The sequence below is a fragment of the Hyla sarda genome, chromosome 10 (assembly GCF_029499605.1).
Source record: "Hyla sarda isolate aHylSar1 chromosome 10, aHylSar1.hap1, whole genome shotgun sequence".
NCBI classification, from domain to species: Eukaryota; Metazoa; Chordata; class Amphibia; order Anura; family Hylidae; genus Hyla; species Hyla sarda.
The window spans coordinates 95,132,743-95,153,760 of NC_079198.1; the positions used below are offsets into that span (position 1 = coordinate 95,132,743).

The following is a 21,018-nucleotide window of genomic DNA, read 5'->3' on the forward strand; positions in this document are numbered from 1 at the left end:
AAATGAAAGTGCAAAAACGGAAAAACCCCTAGTCCTTAAGGGGTTAAACATGCTAATTTTGGTGCATGTAGTTATACTTTTTTTTTAAAGTAGTAAAATAAAGAAAATTGATATAAATTATAAATCTATATAAATCATTTTAACCGTATGGACCTACAGAATAAATATATGGTGTCATTTTTACTGAAAAGTGCACTGCGTAGAATCGGAAGCCCACAAAAGTTACTAAATGGCGTTTTTTGCCAATTTTGCCCCACAAATATTTTTTTTATGAGTTTACCATAAATTTTGTGGTAAAATGATTGATGTCATTACAAAGTACAATTGATGGTGCAAAAAATAAGCCCTCAAATGAGTCTGCAGGTTCAAAATTGAAAGCGTTATGATTTTGAAAAGATGATGAGGAAAAAATGAAAGTGCAAAAATGGAAAAACTCGAGGTCCTTAAGGGGTTAAGGTCAAAACAGGCTAAATATTAAAGGGGTTAAAGGGTGCCTGTCATTATCTTTCAAGAGGTTAACCCAATAATAGCAATTATCACTTACCCACAGAATAGGTCAGACCCCTAGTGATCACAAATGAATCACTTTTCCAGTGAGTAGGTGATATATCCTATTAGTAAGCCAACCGCTAAACCCACCCTAAAGCACCACCACAGCCTTATAGTGCAGATAAACCGCTTTATAAATATGTCCTTATAAGTGTTAATAGTATGTGCAAAAGAATAAGGGAGTACTTTGATCACCAGACGTGAACAGTCCCTATGGATGGTTCCTAAACTCAGCTGATGGACATCCCTAATATAAGGATTATATAATCACAAGCTGTTTAAACCCGTCGGGCCGCATATATGTGTTTCCACAAAAGAGGTTAGCTATTATAAGATTTTTTCAGCAGCCTCTTATTTCCTGTGGGAGCAAAGAATTAGATCTGCTGATTTAGATATGCTTTTTATCACAGCATCCAACACCCTCATAAATATGAAGTGGTCAGGCTTGTCCCACCGAAACTGGCTTCTAATGTGTATGGGCACCCGTCACTTTACATTCAATAGTGTCTTCACGTAGAGACGTTTTTACAGTAATACATTCTGAATGAAATTAGAATATTACTTATAAGAACAGATGGGGATCACATCTTTTCTTCATGCCCTTTAGCCATCAGGGAATCGTACATCAGGGTCAAACAAGCATAGAAATTAAGAGGTGCTGCATCACCCTGATTTTCACTTTTATATTCATCTGTACGTGTATAAAGTTGGAAAAAACTATTCCCAGAATGTAGAGGACAGGCCCTTAAATCCTTGTGGGATCAGCCAACCATCTAATATGCATTATGGGTTCCCTACTCTGCCCACACAGCAGATCCAAAGTAGCAGTCACACTCAGGTCTTGGTACCTTACCTGATGGGGCACAAAATATTATAAATAGCACACGATAAATATATGGCTCTTACAGATGCATTCCAGATTACTCCAATACTATAAATCTCATCCACAGGATAGGGCATAAGTGTCTGATCACGGGGTCCGACTGCTGAGACCCCGAGTGATCTCCAAAATGGGGCCCCGGCTCTTTACTGGTTACGAATAGGCTGAAATGAAATCTATGTGATACTAAATACAGTGAAATTGATATAACAGACTTTATATTCAGAATTCTATATATACAGATTTATGCAGCTTGACCTTGAAATATATTAAGATTCTCTTTCTGGTTCTGGAAGGAGAGAACATATTTTAAATGTTTTCTTGTAACATTCTGGCAAATACATTTATATTCTGGAAGGATTCACATCACAATGAATGTTCTGGTAAATGATAAATTACTATATAGTACAGTGGAAGCAGTGGAAAGGTTAGGTTCTGGTCACAACTATATTTGAGGCTTCACATAAAAATCAAAGGCCTATACAAAGTTGCAGATCCGTCATACAGTGAATCCCAACAGCATTTCTACATGGACCGACTGAAGACGCAATAACAAGCGCCAATTTCTATGATTGGGGCTTGTTTACTGAGCCTTTACATGGCTAGATTAATCATGTATCCCTTAACTTCATCATTGTCGTTTACACAGACGATGTGAAGCTGATAATGATGATTTTATTGGCAGCACAAAAGATGGGATCAGCCAATGAATGGGCATCCTCTCATACGTCAGCTCATTGCTGTCCCTTTTACAAGAACCAGGTATTTTCACAAGCAACACTAGTCAAAAACAAGCCTTCCCACGAAAATCCATTTAGCTGTTGATTGGCCCAAGCAGTGGCGTTGCTAGGGTTGGTGTCACCCGGTGCGGTAGAAAATGGTGTCAACCCCATACCTCCCCCCTCCCCCCAGTAAGTTTTTAGCCTGTTGTGACAGACACCACTGTTGTAGCGCATTGTGAGAAATTCCAGTATAATAATCAGATATACCAGTTGCCACAGAATGGGAAAGTGTTAAAGAAGTTTTCACCATTTAAATATACAGCTCCCAGAATTACTTTAAGGGGTACTCCACTGGAAAACATTTACTTTTATATCAACTGGTGCCAGAAAGTTAAACAGATTTTTAAATTACTTCTATTTAAAATCTTAATACTTACAGTACTTATAAGCTGGTGTATGCTCCACAGGAAGTTGCGTAGTTCTTTCCAATCTGACCACAGTGCTATTTGCTGACACCTCTGTCCATGTCAGGAACTGTCCAGAGCAGGAGAGGTTTGCTATGGGGATTTGCTCCTACTATGGACAGTTCTTGACATGGACAGAGGTGTCAGCACAGAGCACTGTGGTCAGACAGAAAATAAATTAAAAAAGAAAATAACTTCCTGTGAATCGCTTATACAGCAGCTAATAAGTACTGGAAGGATTAAGATTTTTAAATAGAAGTAATTTACAAATCTGTTTAACTTTGTAGCACCAGTTGATTAAAAAAAATGTTTTCCAGTAGAGTACCCCTTTATGCAGTGGTGAGGTTATGCTGGGAGTTGTAGTTTCACTGACCATAACTGTAGAACTGACAAGCGACTACAGCTCTGATAGGACATAGTGAGGAGAATGTACAATGATATCAGTGACTACAGGTGACGTCTTCTCTATAGTGAGGAGAATACACAATGATATCAGTGACTACAGGTGACGTCTTCTCTATAGTCTTCCCTTATCTAATTCAGATGGTACATACCGCCTGGTCCAGCTAAAACTTCTGTCTGTAGAATGTGACGCCCAGACGTCTCCTCACTATGTCAGCGCATTCTCATCCTCTATATGAAAACAATTATTATTATAAACCTGCCAGACACTGTATCCTCTAAATATAATACTACTATACACTATACTTTTTGATTATAAACCTTCCATACACCATACCCACTGAATATAATAATACCACACACTGTACATTCTGAATATAATACCATCACATACTGTACCCTCTGAATATAATACTACCATATACTGTACCCTCTGAATATAAATCTGCCACATACTGTACCCCTGAATATAATACTATCACATACTGTACCCTCTGAATATAATACTACCATATACTGTACCCTCTGAATATAAATCTGCCACATACTGTACCCTCTGAATATAATACCAACACATACTGTACACTCTGAATATATTACTACCACCCACTGCGCCCTCTGAATATAATACTTAGAGATGAGCAAACTACAGTAAATTCAACTCGTCACAAACTTCTCGGCTTGGCAGTTGATGGCTTTTCCTGCATAAATTAGTTCAGCTTTCAGGTGCTCCCGTGGGCTGGAAAAGGTGGATATTGTCCTAGGAGAATCTTTCCTATGAATGTATCCACCTTTTCCAGCCCACCGGAGCACCTGAAGGCTGAACTAATTTACGCAGGATAAGTCATCAACTGCTGAGCCGACAAGTTCGTGACGAATCGAATTTACTGTAAGTTCACTCATCTCTAATAATACTACCACAAACTGCGCCCTCTGAATATAATACTACCACCCACTGTGCCCTCTGAATATAACACTACCACAAACTGCGCCCTCTGAATATAATACTACCACCCACTGTGCCCTCTGAATATAACACTACCACAAACTGCGCCCTCTGAATATAACGTTGCCATACAGTGCACCCTCTGAATATAATACCACAACCGCAGTAACACCCCTCAACATCCGTTAGCTGATGCTATTACCACGGGAGGGGGGTATTGGTGGTGTTGCTAGTGGATGAACGGGGTGCTACTACTGGGGGGGGTTTGCTGAAGGATGATGAGGGTGCTACTGGCCATCCCCCCTGGCAGTATCACCCCCATCATCCATCGGCAGGATCATCCTCCTGGCAGGAGCACCGCCATCATCCACCATCAGGATCTGCTGATGGAGGTGCCGCTGGGGGGGGGGGGGGGGGTAGTTGCTGGCGGATGATGAGGGTGCTACTGCCAGGGGGGGGAGCATTAGGTAGGCAGCAGTTCCCCCACATTAGGTAGCATCTTTTCCCCACATTAGGCAGCATAGATTCCCCACATTTGGTACCAGTTTCCCCACATTAGGTAGGTACCAGTTACCCCACATTAGGTAGCAATTTCCCCATATTAGGTAGCACATATTCCCCACATTAGGTAGCAGTTTCCCCACATTCGGTAGCACAGATTCCCCACATTAGCTAGCATAGACCCCCCACATTAGGTAGCATAGACTCCGCACATTAGGTATCATAGACTCCGCACATTAGGTAGCATATACTCCGCACATTAGGTAGCATAGACTCCCCACATTAGGTAGCATAGACTCCCCACATTAGGTAGCATAGACTCCCCACATTAGGCCGCAGGTTCCCTTGCAGGTTCCCCACAATGCGTCAGTCTCCCCCCCCCCCCCCCACACACACACACAAAAAAAAAAACATACAACACAACACAGAGAGACACACACACAAACACACACAGTCAGAGAGACACACACTCACATACAGACACACAGAGTCACACAGTCACACACAGAGTCACACAGTCACACACAGAGTCACACAGTCACACACAGAGTCACACACAGAGTCACACACACACACACACACACAGTCACACAAATACACAGAGTCACACACAGAGTCACACACACACTCAGAGAGTCACACAAACACACACAGTCACACACACAGAGTCACACACACAATCTCTCACACACACAGAGTCACACACACAAACATAGATAGAGACAGACATACACACTCACCCATCCAGCGCAGCGATCCTTCTCACCGGGCGCAATGCGAGTGACGTAACTGACGTCCCCCTGCGCGGCCATGCGGTATGACGTCAGGCCGGCGCAGACGTGGGAGCGGAGGCCGGGCACAGTACTGGTGAAGGTGAGAGGGGGGGCGTGATGACGGACGGGCGCACTGAAAGGGGGGGGGGGGGGTTGCTAATAGACGGGCGCACCGCACACACAGCACAGGGGGGGGGGGGTGCTGACGGATGGGAGGCCGGTCGGGCACATAGGGGGGTGTCAGTGTAGCTGGGGAGGTGGTGTGGGTGCTGCGGAGCGTCTTGGTGTCACCCCATTAGGTTGGTGTCACCCGGTGCGGGCCGCACCCCCCGCACCCGGGTCGCAACGCCACTGGGCCCAAGTAATAGAGCCTTTACAATGGAGTCGGTTATGGCTTTATTGTAATTTTGTGAAGTCTGATCACTGCCAAGTTATGTCAATTATAATGCACATCATACACTTTTACCTTCCTCTACATCAAGTTTTACTATTTCTGTCAGCATTCTTCATCAGTAACAGGAGTTAGTTAAACAGCCATGCTGCTTTTTTCTTGCCCAGTGGCTTTATTTTCCCAATACAATCCAGTTCCAGTCCCATTGCTCATCCACATGACTGGAGCTATGACTTGCCCACTTCTATAGGAACTGCTGTGTGGACCAGAAGTCATCTCCATGAGACACTTATTGTGAGTCTCATAGGAAGGAGGGGTTTGGGTTCATGGAGAACTGGGCCAACTTCTCTGTCAGATATGGGGAGGGTGCAGCTGTGCTTGGGGAGAAGATGGCTAGAAGGGTGGAGGAGAGTTGAAACTAGGAACTGGGGGGGGGAGGTAACCTACAATGTAGAGGGGGAAGATAGTGTAAATAGAGAGGGGGGGACTTATTAATGTACCTGGGGGTGGAGCGGAGGGAGGGGTTAGAATAGTTAATAGGGATAGGCATCATAGGAAGAAAAAACATTCACCATTGAATTGCATGTTGACTAATGCTAGAAGTCTGTCCAATAAAACTGACAAACTGGAGTTGATAATGCATGATGAGAATTATGACATAGGGGGTATAACAGAGACTTGGTTGGACGATAGCTATGACTGGACGGTCAACATACAGGGTTATAGTCTATTCAGGAAGGATCAGAGAAAACGGAAAGGGGTAGGAGTTTGTCTTTATGTAACATCCAGTCTGAAGGCCAGCTGCTGGCACTATGCACTGCTAATAGAAATATTTTTCATTCATAGCGCTGCAGGGGTATATGTATATAGATGTGCTGGGGTCAGACATATAGCATTATCTGCCCCCCACAGCGCTTCTATATACATATGCCGCCACAGTGCTATGTATGAAAAGTATTTCTATCAGCATCATCGGCCGGCTGCTGGCACTATGCGCTGCTGATAGATATACTTTTCATTCATAGCGCTACAGTGGCATATTATGACAAATGCTCTGGGGGGTACACATTATTAATGCGCTGCGGGGGTATATTTATATATATATATATATATATATATATATATATATATATATATATATAAATGCGCTGGTGAGGGTCATATGTTTATTAATGCGCTGCGGGGGGTATATTATAAATGCACTGGGGGCTAGATATATAGGCTATATGTCTGCCCTCTGCAGCGCTATATATCTTGCCCCCACAGCGCTTTTAATATACATATGGCCCCCGATGCCACTCACAATGTTCATTTTAAAAACCCCACAGAGAGCCCTGAAATGCTCCTCAGTACCGGCCATTCAGGGCTCCCCATGGGGGATTCGAAAATGAAAGTTAAAGCACACCATACATTGCAGGGTTGCGGACCATGCCGCCCGCTCCCCTGCTTAATAACTTCTGATCGCATGAGGTCTCAGAAGTGAGACCCGGTGCGATCAATCCCTCAGCCCCTGTACTACAACCCCCATCATGGAACATACTCTGTTCCATGATGGGGGTAGTAGTACAGACACTAATGTAGCCTCCCCAGCTGTCTGCAGACTCCCGCAGCTGGGGCACTACTACTCCCATCATGGATAGAAGGCTGTTCCATGATGGGAGTAGTAGTAGTCCCGGCTGTGGGAGTCTGAAGGCAGAGGTGTTAAAATGGCCATACATGAGGGATATTATAACGGGTCTTAACGGATATTTATTTATTTAGCCGTTAGCACCCGTTATTTCATCTGTTATTATACATCCGTTTTTACACAGAAAACAGATGTTTAATAATGGATAAATGCTCATAGTGTGAAAGGAGCCTAAGATATATATATCTTATGGGAATAAAAGGATCAGGAATAAACCAATATGGATGAATAAAAATGTTAAGGGGTAAATAAATGACAAAAATAAATCATTTAAACTACTAAAACAGGACAACAGTGAAGAAGCATTAAAAAGCTATAGAGAAAAAGATAGAATATGTAAAAAAAAGATAACCGCAAAAATAGAGACAGAAAGACTCATTGCCAAAGAGAGTAAAACTAGCCCCAAAATGTTTTAACTATATAAATAGCAAAAAGGTTACAAATGAAAGTGTAGGCCCTTTAAAAAAAGATAAAGAAGAAATTATAAACGGGGATCAGGAAAAAGCAAATATATTAAACAAATTATTCTCCACTGTATTCACCGAGGAAAATGAAATGCCAAGTGAAATACAGCGAGATAAGTTAAACTCCCCAGTACAGGTCACCTGTCTAACCCAGGAAGAAGTACAGTGCCGCCTACAAAAAATCAAAATAGACAAATCACCAGGTCCAGATGGTTCACCTGCGTGTTCTAAAGGAATTAAGTAACTTTTTGGAGTATCTTAAAAAAATAATATCTGACTCCATATCAGCATGGCTTTATGAGGGATCGGTCCTGTCAAACTAACCTGATCAGCTTTTATTAGGAGGTGAGCTCCAGACTGGACCTGGAGGTCGTATATCTGGATTTTTCCAAAGCATTTGATATGGTGCCATATAAAAGACTGGTGCATAAAATGAGGAGGATTGGGCTGGGGGAGAATGTGTGTAAGTGGGTAAGTAACTGGCTCAGTGATAGGAAACAGAGGGTGGTTTTTAATGGTACATTACTTATACTCTACTAATTCTGATTAGGTGACTGTTACTAGTGGGGTACCACAGGGGTCAGTATTGGGTCCTGTCCTATTTAATATATTCATTAATGACCTTTTAGAGGGGTTGAATAGTAAAGTAGCAATCTTTGCAGATGATACTAAACTCTGTAAAGCGGTAAACACTATAGAGGACAGTGACAAATGGATCTGGATAGGTTGGAGGTTTGGGCAGGGAAGTGGCAGATGAGGTTCAACACTGATAAATGTAAGGTAATGCACATGGGGAAGAAAAATCCGGACTGGGATTATGTATTAAATGGGAGCACACTTGGGACGACTGATGTAGAAAAGGACTTAGGGGTCTTAGTTAACAGTAAATTTAGCTGTAGTGATCAGTCTCCGGCAGCCACTGCCAAGGCAAATAAAATCATGGGGTGCATCAATAGGGGCATAGATGCCCACGACAAGGAAATAATTCTACCACTGTACAAATGACTAGTCAGACCACACATAGAATACTGTGTACAGTACTGGGCACCAGTGTACAAGAAAGGTTCAAAGACGGGCAACCAGAGTAATACGGGGAATGGGAGGACTACAGTACCCAGAAATATTATCAGAATTAGGGTTATTTAGTTTAGAAAAAAGAAGGCTTAGGGGAGACCCAATAACTATGTATAAATATATCAGGGGACCATGCAGAGATCTCTCCCATGATCTATTTATACCCAGGACTGGTAAGGGGGCATCCTCTATGTCTAGAGGAAAGAAGGTTCCTACACCAGCACAGACGGGGGTTCTTTACTATAAGAGCAGTGAGACTGTGGAATTCTCTCCCGGAGGAGGTGGTCATGGTGAACTCTGTAAAAGAGTTCAAAAGGGGGCTGGATGCATTTTTGGATAGTAATAACATTACAGGTTATTGGTACTAGATTTATAGGGACAGAACGTTGATCCAGAGATTTATTCTGATGCCATATTGGAGTCGGGAAGGAATTTTTACCTCTAGTATGAGGGTTTTTTGCCTTCCTCTGGATCAACTCAGTAGAGACCAACCAACGCCGCAGGTCAGGGGGTGCGTCCTCCGCTACTAAACTTGCAGCGGTCAAGCTATGGGTTAACCCTGTCATCCCCGGAGCCAGACAATTGAATGGCTGCGATATATAGTTGGCAGTAAACTAGAGAATGAATGGCTTACTGGCTGCTGTAGAAAACCCTCATATATGAATGACTGATACACAGATATTGAAGTAACTTGTAATCAGTGTGACTTATAAACTATAGCCCCCAAAGGGATACCCCATACACTGTCAGTTATATGTCTCTCCCACAGTAAAGAGGATACTGGTAAATGATAGGTGGCTTACAGTTAATATGTATATTAGGTATCTAGTGGCGCAGACACATAAAGAAAGTTAAAAAAGAATAGGCTGTCTTCAGCACAAATAGGACTTCTGAGGAGGAGACATGGCACAGGCTAGAGATATAGGTATGTTCAGTCTCATTCAAAACTAAGAGAAGATGATAGGGGAGGGTATGGTCACCTCCTAAAGCATGTATGAGCAAGGGACATAGCGGGGGCCTAGGAAACCTATTATATATCTAGTCAGTGACTACTCTAGACCCTAAGCCTAGGCGGGGTGGCCGCCCTAAAAAGGGCGGTCCCACTCTGGAACCTAACCTATTATGCCCTGCAATTCCCTATGCTCAAGGAATGGGTGTGCTAGCTGAAGGGTTGACTACAACCCCGCTAACTACCTATCAAACAACCCATGGAAACCCCTATCATTATGTCTCTATCATGGCGTAGCTATAGAGGTCGCAACGGTCGCCATGGTGACCGGGCCCCTAAGCCAGGGGGGCCCGCAGGGCAGCAGACGTCGGAAGCACGCACCTGACGTCACGGTCCCTGCCCCAGCTGCGCAGGAGGATGAGGACATCCCGCCGCCGCCTAGAGATGCTGTATCCTCCCCGGAATGTGAGGAGGTGGACGAGGCTGTAAACGAATGATGGAGGGTCAGAGGTGAGAGTGTCGGGGGAGGGTTTGCTGGCTAGAAGAGCATGGAGCAGTGTTTCCCAAACAGGGTGCCTTCAGCTGTGGCCAAACTACAACTCCCAGCGTGCCTGGGCAGCCAGAGGCTGTCTGGGCATTCTGGGAGTTGTAGTTTGGCCACAGCTGGAGGCACCCTGTTTGGGAAACACTGGCATGGAATATGACAGGGGGGGGGGTTGGAAAAGTTGGTAAAAGGAGCATGGAGGAGGTCAGGGGGGTGGAAAAAAGGAGCATGGAGGAGGTCATGGGGGTGGAAAAAAGGAGCATGGAGGAGGACGGGGGTTAGAAAAGGGGCATGAAGCGCCGTTCATTTACGGCATGGCTATGAAGTTAGCGCAGGAGCTCCTGCGCTCACTTCATAGTAGTTGCTCATAGTGACATCCTCTGACCTCAGAAGCCAGTGTTTTCCAACCATGGTGCCTCCAGCTATTGTAAAACTATAACGCTCAGCATCCCTGGACAGTCAAAGGCTGTCTGGGCATGCTGGGAGTTGTAGTTTTGCACAAGCTGGACGTGCCATGGTTAGAAAACACTGGCTTACAGTAAATATCTTAAAGGAGTACTCCAGGATGCAAAAATTTTCATTCAGACTGCCGGCAGTAAAATAATAAATATACATACCTGCTGTCGCTCCCCTGGTGCCTCCAGGGGATCGGCCTCCGCCGCGATCCTTTTCCTGGTTGCCGGTGGTTGGTAAGGCATACTGACAATCACCGGTCACAGCGAAGTCCTGCCTCGGCCGGCGATAGGCTGAGCGGCAGTGCGACTCACCGACCACCGGCAACCAGGAAAAGGATTGCGGCGGAGGCCACTCCCGTGGGCCCTATATATATATATATATATATATATATATATATATTATTTTACTGCCGGCAGTCTGAATGAAAATTTTAGCATCCTGGAGTACTTCTTTAAGTTAAAGAAAAAATGTATATATTGTGGAAACATCTCTTATCATAAATCATCCTGTACAGATTAACATTAGGGTAGGGTTACATGTCTGCAGATTCGCCGATGACATGACTCTATGGAGTGCCTCCTGCTGTTTTTCCCCCTGTGTGCTGCTCACAACAGCAATCTGCCACTAACAAGCAGCCACACAGGGACCTGCGAGTCACCGTGGGCACATGCAGTGTACTCTGAGACATTGTATAGCGGCAGATTGCTGCTGCAAGCAGGACATTGGGAAAACAGCTGGAGGCACACTATAGGGTCAAGTCATTGACGGATCAGCAGAGTGACATACAATATTGATCTGTTACATGTGACCCTACCCTAAGGGTGCGTGCACGTGTGCGTATTTTTGCTGCATATTTGCTTCAGCAGATTTTGCTGATGTGTGTGCATGTATGATGTGTGTATGTACTGTATGTATGATGTATGAATGATGTATGTGTATGTATTGTATGTATGAATTATGTGTATGTATGAATGATAGATGTGTGTAAACAAGATGTATGTATGATGTGTGGAGATGTATTCTGTGCGGGGGGATCTGGAGGCGGCAGGTGTATGTATGATATGTGTATGTATGATCTGTATGTATGTATTATTTATGTGTGTGTATGCTCTGTATGTATGAATGATGTGTGTGCATGTACTGTATGTGGCAGTATTCAGGGGATACAGTGTGTGGAATTATTATATTCAGGGGTACAGTAGGAGGCAATATAATATTCAGGGTGTACAGTAGGAGGCAGTATTTTCAGGGGGTACAGTAGGAGGCAGTACTGTATTATATTCAGGGGATACAGTGTGTGGAAGTATGATATTCAGAGGGTACAGTACATGGCAGTATTATATTTAGAGGTAGAGTTGGTGGCAGTATTATATTCAGGGGGTACAGTGTGTGGCATTATTATATTTAGGGGGTACAGTAGGTGGCAGTATTATATTAAGGGGGTACAGTAGGTGGCAGTATTATATTCAGGGGGTACAGTAGGTGGCAGTATTATATGCAGGAGGTACAGTGGATGATAATTTTATATTCAGGGGATACAGTATTTGACAGTATTATATTCAGGGGGTACAGTAGGTGGCAGTATTATATTCAGGGGGTACAGTAGGTGGCAGTATTATATTCAGGGGGTACAGTAGGTGGCAGTATTATATGCAGGAGGTACAGTGGATGATAATTTTATATTCAGGGGATACAGTATTTGGCAGTATTATATTCAGGGGGTACAGTATTCGGCAGTATTATATTCAGGGGGTACAGTATTCGGCGGTATTATATTCAGGGGATACAGTATTTGGCAGTATTATATTCAGGGGGTACGGTATTTAGCAGAATAATAATGATTACTGTCTTCATACAGAGGATGAGGATCTACTGACAAAGTGAGAACCTATGATGTCCGGGTGTCAGACTCCGCAGAGAAGATGGAGCTGGAAGACGTCCTGACATCTGGACCAGATGGAAAAGAAAAGACAACAGAGAAGACGTCACTCAGGTCACTGATATCATTGTGTTTTCTCCTGACTGTCCCATCAGAGCTGGAGTCACTTGTTAGTTCTGCAGTGATGATGGGTGACGATGTACCCTAATCTGTGGCTCTCCATCTGTTGCAAAACTACAACTCCTATAATGCCTGAGGTTCTCCAGACATCATGGGAGTTATACCTTTATAACAACTGGAGAGCAACTGGAACCAAAGTGATTGGTGGGGGTCCCAGCAGTTGGACCCCCTCCAGACAAATGGGCTGCTTTTTCTTAAATGTCTGTTTTGTCTGTCCGGCCCTGTCTGTCAGTCACTTATATTGTTGTGTATTCTCCTGACTATGTCCCATCAGTGCTGTAGTCACTGATATCTTTGTGCGGCTGAGTAAGGGGTTGTCCAGGATTGGGGAAGCGGGTCGTCAAGTGGTAGGGGGTCCAGGGCAATTTTTCGCACCGGGGCCCTGGGGTTTCTAGCTATGCCCCTGGTCTCTATATAGCAGGAAAAACACAATATCTCGCTCAAACCCTTAGGTGCAACTGTCTAAAGTATACGTCCGGCGTGCCTCCCGCTGCAGTAGGGTTCTGTCCAGATTCCCCCCCTGTATGGAAGGACTTATACTTTCAATCCCAAAGAAGGACACATGCTTAAATCCCCCCCCCCCCCCCTTAACTTCGTTGACATGTCTGGAAATGGCCATATCTCGCTTGTTCCTTACATCGCCAGCATGTTCCAGTATGCGTCTCCGAAGTTCACGTATGGTCTTACCTACGTATTTAAGACCACAGGAACATGTTGCCACATATACCACTGCCTTAGTGCTGCAATTAATGAAGCTATTGATCTTGTATGTCCAGTTAGATCTAGGTAGTAGTACTGTTTGTGTTTTTGTCATATAGTAGCAAGCACGGCAGTGTCCACATGCAAACGAGCCCGTGATGGTGTTTTTATTGAGCCATGTCGTGGCCGGGGGAATGGGTGCAAGATAACTATGTGTGACTCGGTCTGCGATACTTCTGCCTTTATGGTAATTAATCTGTGGATACTCTCCCACACATGTACGAAGATCATGGTCCATCAAAAGTATCCCCCAATGACGCTGCAGGATTTCCCTGACCAGACATATTATCATATGTGCCAATGATGCGGCATATTTTAGTCTCTTCTGTTCGATGTTTTGGGACCAGGAATTTTTCTCTGGGGGTAGCTTTGGCTGCCATGTAGGCAGTTGCTAGTATATGGTCAGGATAACCCCTCTGACGAAATCTCCCTCGGAGGTCTCTAGCCTGTGCCATGAAGTCCTCCTCTCATGTGCAGTTCCTCCTGAGGCAGAGATATTGTCCATTAGGGATCCCCCTTTTGAGGGGTCCCAGGTGTCACTCTCTCACCGCAGGAGACTGTGCGTAGCGGTGGACTTGCAAAAGACTGTTGTATCAAGACCACCTTGTATATTTTTGGTAATGGATACATCCACGAAGTCCGGGGATTTATGTTCAACTGTAAATGTGAAGGTGAGACCTATATTATTGATGTTCATTAAGTCAATAAACTCCTTGAATTGTCCCAAACTACCTGTCCACAGAAACAGGACATCATCTATGTAGCGTGCCCACAAGGGGACCAGCTCAATGGGGGATAATTATCAAAGGACTTATAGTTTTTCCTGTCTTAATTTGTCGCACAGAAAGTCGCAGTCTAAATATGTGCGACTTTTCTGCTACTTTTGCTTTAGAGGATTTTTTGAACATGATGCATTCTAGTCTATTTTAGACGGAAATGCATTGGAAAATGCATTGGTGCTGAATCTATCAAAAGCGACTTTTCAGCGACAAGTCGCATCGGCTGAAAGTACGCCGAAATGTCAGACCATGTTGGAGCAAGTTTAAATACAGTCTAAAGCATAGATCACAAAGTCTGTGCGCAGAATTTATCAAGAGCCGTGCGCCTTTTGATAAATTAGGCGCACAATAGACCAACCTAACCCTCTGTAGTTTGGTCTATATTGATGTGGGACATAGACAGCTTTGATAAATATCCCTTAATGTACTTATATTTCTCTCTCTCTCTTCGACGAACGCTATTGTCACCTCCCACCAGCCTAAAAAGATGTTTGCATACGTAGGCGCACAGGGACTGCCCATGGCATGGCATGAAGAGAAAGTAATTGTGGCATAGAATAAATTCCATCAATTTGAGCACAAACTCGTCAGGCTCCGGAGATGACAGGGTTAAAGCTTGACAATTGCTTCAAGTTTAGTAGCAGAGGACGCGCCCCCTGACCTGCAGCATTGGTTGGTGGACGCGTCATCGGCCAAGCCACGCCCGCCCGCCCTGGCGGCGGATATTATGTCACACGCCGTGGCGTCCCTCCATGTGCAGTGGGCAGCCGGTGAGACAGCATGGCTCCCCGCTATTGCGGGTTGCACAGGAGGACAACTGAGACGCAGTAACCGTGAGTAGCACATTGTGCTTTTGCTTTTCAGGTATGACATGGATGCCGAACCGAGCCTGATGGCCCTTTTTTGCATTGTCCTTTTTTTCAGGGTGGACCAAATACCAGAAAAGGCGCGCATTATCCATGGTGTATCCCAGGACTTGGGATCCCCCTTTTATCTTACAGATCACATGCCATAGCAGAACGGGCTTTGTATCTCCTGTTTCTAAGGACTTGAGGATCTGATATTCATTGCATTCAGTGTTCATATATTATCCTGTGGTAGTAGTATGGTGTATCCCAGGACTTGGGAACCCCTCTTTTACTTTACAGGTCACATGCTATAGTGGAATGTGCTCTCTATATCCTGTTTCAAAGGCTCTGAGGGTCTGATATTTATTGCATACAGTGTTCATACATTAACATATATTATCCTGTGATATTAGCATAACCCATCTATTCCCTGAGGAGGCCGCTGACCGAAACGCGTCGGATTGTGTGGGATAATCTTCTGGTGCATAGGATATTTCATTTCTCAAACTGATATACTGTGACATACTTGTTTAACAGATTGTTAACATTGGACAGTGTCTAAATTCAGGATAGACATTACTGGACATTACTAGTCACCTGATAATACATGCACTTATATGTTGTACTATTTTAGCGATAGAAATAAAGGCTACGTTTTATTTTCTCCCCTTTTCTAATTTTCTAATTACAAGACTGGGAGCATTATCTGTTTATATGGTGGGTAGATACCAGATTTTTTTCTACAAATTGTTCCTAAACCATGGAAAGCATGAAACACTGACAGGTTCCCTCTGTACAATAATATATGAGTCACTTTGAAACACTGCAATTTTTCAGAGGAATCATAGTTATAAAGTTGGCTGGGAATGAGACTCATCGGGCAGTAACTGGTGTCTTCCCTCTGCTCCCTGGACTGATTTGATAGATCTTTCCCTATAACTAAATAGGGCAAGATCTATCCAAGCATGCAGGTGGGTTAAAACTTCTGGGGACCTCCTGGATGATTCTAAGCCCTGTTCCAGGCCTACTTCATACATCATTATACAGAGGGAACCACTTTTGTTTCCAAGGTGTAGACATTGATGGGCGTGTGTTGAGTTATTTTGAGGGGACACAACACTAAACACTGTAATACAGGCTGTACACTTACTACTTTACATTGTAGCAGAGGGTCATTTCTTCAGTGTTGTCACATGAAGAGATAGAATTAAAATTACAAAAATGTGTGGGCTTAGATACTGTGCATATATGTATATGTAAAGAAGCTTATTGTAGAAAAATATGAAAACAGGAGACACTCACCGCATGTAGATTTATTTTCTTTATGCAATAAAATGCTGCAGGACCGTTGAAGCACACCACTGGCTGAGCTAGTGGCGTCCTTCATGGGTCCCGCTGTGTTTTACTGCACAAAGAAAATAAAAATACATTTGATCACATAATGCGGTGAGTGCCTCCTGTTTTCATATTTTTCCTACAATAAGTTTACTGACATGTTTTAATGAGGAATGAGAACCCCGCATGTGCCGCTGAACCTCCCAGTGGTATCCTTGGAAGCCATTTAGTGCATGTATGCAAGGAGAAACACTATGGTTATGACAACTTATTCCACAAAACAAGTAATAAACGCCGTCATAATAAAAGCAATTAGACTTTTCCAAATAGTTTTCAGATTTTATTTTATGGTGATTGGACAAAAGACAAGTAATAAAGTTAGTAATGGTTATAACATGCTGTACTGTATACTGTGCACAGTCCTCCAAGACTCCTACAGCAGATCACAGCGGATTTACTACCCTAGAATTGTGATGTATTGACAGACATAAATTAAAAAAAAAAAATCAATTTGTACAGTATGGATATAAATGCTAGTAAACTAGGAAAAGTAAAACTAACTGAAATGTAAGTGCACACAAAGTCAATTATGCCTGGTAAGATGGTGAATGGTCGTGTGTATGGCTGTATAGAACAGAGGATGGGCTTGTTTCATCATATCTTCTGCAGCTCTAGTGGTCAACGTAAAGCTCTTGGCTCTTCTCTTAGTCATATGTCCCTCCATTGACCACTGGCTGTCTTTTAGGTTGGCCACCATTCTTCCATGGCATTCAGGAGTCCATTTTCCATTGCAGTCGGCAAAGAACTTGTGGTGGCACAATCCCGTTTTTACAATGTTCTCCACCAATCTTTATAAAATTGTATTTTGACTGAGATATTTTTAAGACCACAGATAGTTCTTTATTGTAATGAAGTGCAACAAAAAACTGCCCTGTAACCTATAGAACAAGGTCACTGCAAACAAGACGTGTAAAGTACGGCATAAAAATGGTTGAATATGTTAACATCTGAGAGCTTGGTCTCAAAAAACTCTGGAGCGACTACCGCATGACCATCTGAAAGACTAAAACTATGTCTAACTAGTATCATCAAAGGGCGTATTCTGTGATTACTAAACAGACACACAGTTGTGTTGTGCCCTACATTTGATCTCTGGCACATGTTAGATCGAGTACAACAAGCCCTTGGTAATACATAGCTTACCCCTCCCGCCCCTCTCTCCCTAAGGTAAAGTGAACTGTCCTCATCTGGACACAAGAAACAAGCTCCATACACAATCAATTCCACTTGTATGCACATGTGCAGTCAGCAGAGGTTGGCATATGGTCCTTACTATAATGCCCTCCATACCTCCATGTTGAAAATCTTTTGTGAATACTTTTGGTCTCTGTTTTATGTACATGAATAGCACCAATGGGAGGAAAAAAAACTGTATGCAATTTGAGAAGGAAAAGTACTCTGTAAAGCCACTGTCTACTACCATGCTTGGTGGAGATAACCATCTGCTGCAATCTAGGACTAATCTGGATCATGGTTTATATCAGGAATATTCTTCTCCTTAAGAGATCAAACTGTGATAGACCATTGCAGCCCTTCCATATTCCACAAATAGTGTCTCACAGTTGTAAAAATATATCCAAAGAGCAGAAACATCAAGACGTATTGATGCCGCGAAAATGGCACATGACTTCTGTTCTTCAAAAAATAAAGTTTACGTGTTGTGCATACAAGAGGAATTTACTGCATATAAATACCGGTATGTATATATCTGAGACTAGAACATGGTAGAATTACAGACAAGCCAGGGAGAAGGATCAGGCGCACACATCAGACACTCACAAGATTAAGATCTCATCAACCTAACCCTCATAAGTTTCTCAACCAAAAAAGAGTTAAAAAGGTTGTATCTATAGAAGTACATCCATGGTATTGAATACAGTGTCATCTTCCCATTTCACATACACGGAGACCGGCAGCAGTGAGCGGGACTGCACACGAGTCTACATGATGTGAGATGAGCTTGTGTTACACCTACATAGGTTTTATACATTAGTACACCCCAATAACTGTCCAGACATGATATTCTACGTAGGAGAACACCACATGGATAATCCTCCTGGAAGCTAAAAGTAAGTTTTACATTTGTTTAACCCTTTTTTTTATGGGTCACATGATTCATGAGACGTACAATGTTAAAATAAAACAAAACCTAATGGCTCACTTCCATATTTTGGAAGCCTTTCTTCTATAACATATTTATGGTATCATAAGTGGCTTATGAGCCATTATCAAAGACTCTCTAAGACAATTATTTCTTTATAGATCATTATTGCTATCATTTAGGAAGGAAACAAAGGCATTCCCATCACTAGGGAGGAGAGCAGCAACAAGGAAAGGGACTGTATCTATTACCTGATAGACAAGAATGGGACTTCTTAGTCAATGGATGACAGTGAAGCTCAGCTAGTATTCTTGGTCAACTATGTTTGGAAGTTAAAGTGAAATCATTGGTCCAGTTGCTTTTCGTAAAAATCTACTTTTTGACATCCCACATAATGCATATGCCATGAGGAAACCTAATGTAGATATGTTACTTTATGTACAGTTCATATGATGTGAAATGTGCAATTAACATCCGATACGTATTCAAGGTGTCAAACTCTACACCTTCCAGATGAAAGACCAAAAAATGTGCCACTAGGCCACCAGTCCCGGCTTATCAAAACAAATTATATCCCTGATTAAATGGGATCTAATTGGGTTTTGTTGTTAATTATTGCCCTAAATTAGACCTATTTACAACCCTCCCAAACTGCTTGATGTAATTGGTTAAGAGTAAGGGTTAAACAAATGTTGCCAGAACAAAAGCATGGTAAGTAAAAATTCATAAACAACTAAAAAAATGAATAAAAGTTATGAAAAAAAATCTCCAAAAAAAACTCATCCAGCATTTTTATAAACACCCTGTCCTAGAAGGGATTATGCCTTTCCTTAGCATTATAACACTGGATAAGCCAAGGAAATTACTCAACGACTTCACTGGACCAAATAAACCAACAACCACCTTCCAGGTCGAATGTACAAATGGAATTGGAGGACATAAAATAGTTTTCTCCACCTTCCTCCCCTCTCGTTCTGCAGTGACAAAAATAACTTGAATATCACCTCACAGTCAGAACCACAAAATAAAAACCAAGGAATGTAAGACTGGAAAGTTCTATAATGGAGATCCCTAGGTGGAACGTTTTATGGATGCGATATGGGGAGTTGACGGGTAGGGGGTTTAGGAATCATTCAGACCTTGCAAAACAGAAGATCATGTACAAGAAGGCCACATTTTTACACCAGAGACCCCTAACTTCCTCATTTTTCCTTAAGATCATGTCTCAGGCATGCAAGGCAGTCAGCAGCAGGGTCATCCATCAAAATTCATAACACAGGTATCTCCCACAATGAGAGTGTACGGCCTAAGCACCACACATGGCAAGAAGGGGTCAAGACGCATGCACTCATACACACCAAGGCAACAACACTGCAACCATCAGGGTGGGTCAATGGAAAGACAAATGCAACCAACCCCCCCCCCTCATGAATTAGCACTTCAATACAAAATTCTGCTTCATCTCCCCCAGTAATCCCTGATTTGACTTAAATAAGGCCCTTGTGAGGTGCACAGTCCTCACATATTACCTGCGTACTCTGTTAGACAAAATTGTGCCCACCCCATGGGGATTTTGGTCTGGTTGCATTATCTGAAGTCACACACGTCCACACATATACAGACATTGCCTTCTCCTTCCTCCCCCCACACACAAAATATAAAAAGCAATAAGTTTACAAAAATAGAAAATAATTACAGCAGTGGATGGCGGGGAGAGGAGGGAAAGGGGGCCGGCCAGAAAGGAGGAAGATAAGTTGGTCTCGGATTATTTGGCTGAGCAGTATAATATTGGGGGATTATTCAGTGCATCCTCCACCAGGTGCAGCTCTTGCTGGTCAATAAGAACGTCCTTCATGCAACCGATGAAGCCGGTGCTGTATGCTTTCGGCAACTTGTAGGAGACGCTTAGTTTCTCTATTCCACCTATAAGCAAAGAAAAATACTATGAAGTTAAACAATCTAGATAGATGGGAAATCCACCTTAAGGGTCTATTCACACGTACAGTATCCTGTGCAGATGTGATGCACAGGATTTTCTGCTGCAGAGTTCAATGTAAACTAAATGACTGAACACAGCTTCAAATCCTGCTCATCAAATCGGTGATGGGTGAATCAAGGGGTGTGAATGTTTTACATTGGGGGCATGTATGCCTAGTACACCGCACCCCCCCCCTCCCCGAATATTTAACTCCGTCCATCACCTGATATTCACTTCCATTATGAAAATTAAGTTCACGCCCATCTGACTGATTTTAATTGTCAGACAAAAAATAAA

The 21,018-nt window shown here is 43.0% G+C and overlaps 1 protein-coding gene and 1 long non-coding RNA gene across 17 annotated transcripts in view; one reads left to right on the plus strand and one right to left on the minus strand.

Annotated features, from left to right (window-relative positions):
- LOC130293433 (uncharacterized) overlaps positions 1–21,018 on the plus strand; it is a 182,000-nt gene that overhangs the window by 87,753 nt on the left and 73,229 nt on the right. Inside the window, exon 1 of one of the 4 annotated variants that reach the window (XR_008848208.1) lies at positions 9,614–9,778. The exons of 2 other annotated variants lie outside the window; for them this stretch is intronic. This is a non-coding gene — a long non-coding RNA (uncharacterized LOC130293433). Of the gene's footprint in view, positions 1–9,613; positions 9,779–12,664; positions 12,796–21,018 lie in introns of those variants that run through there. One more of the 4 variants, XR_008848209.1, reaches the window with a different exon arrangement.
- The window catches only part of AGRN (agrin), a 537,034-nt gene continuing 532,925 nt past the window's right edge, over positions 16,910–21,018 (minus strand). For all 13 annotated transcript variants that reach the window (XM_056542092.1, XM_056542091.1, XM_056542088.1 and 10 more), the window contains one exon: positions 16,910–20,666. In XM_056542092.1, coding sequence (XP_056398067.1) covers positions 20,509–20,666 — 158 coding nt within the window. In that variant the 3' untranslated portion in view covers positions 16,910–20,508. The remainder of the gene's footprint in view (positions 20,667–21,018) is intronic.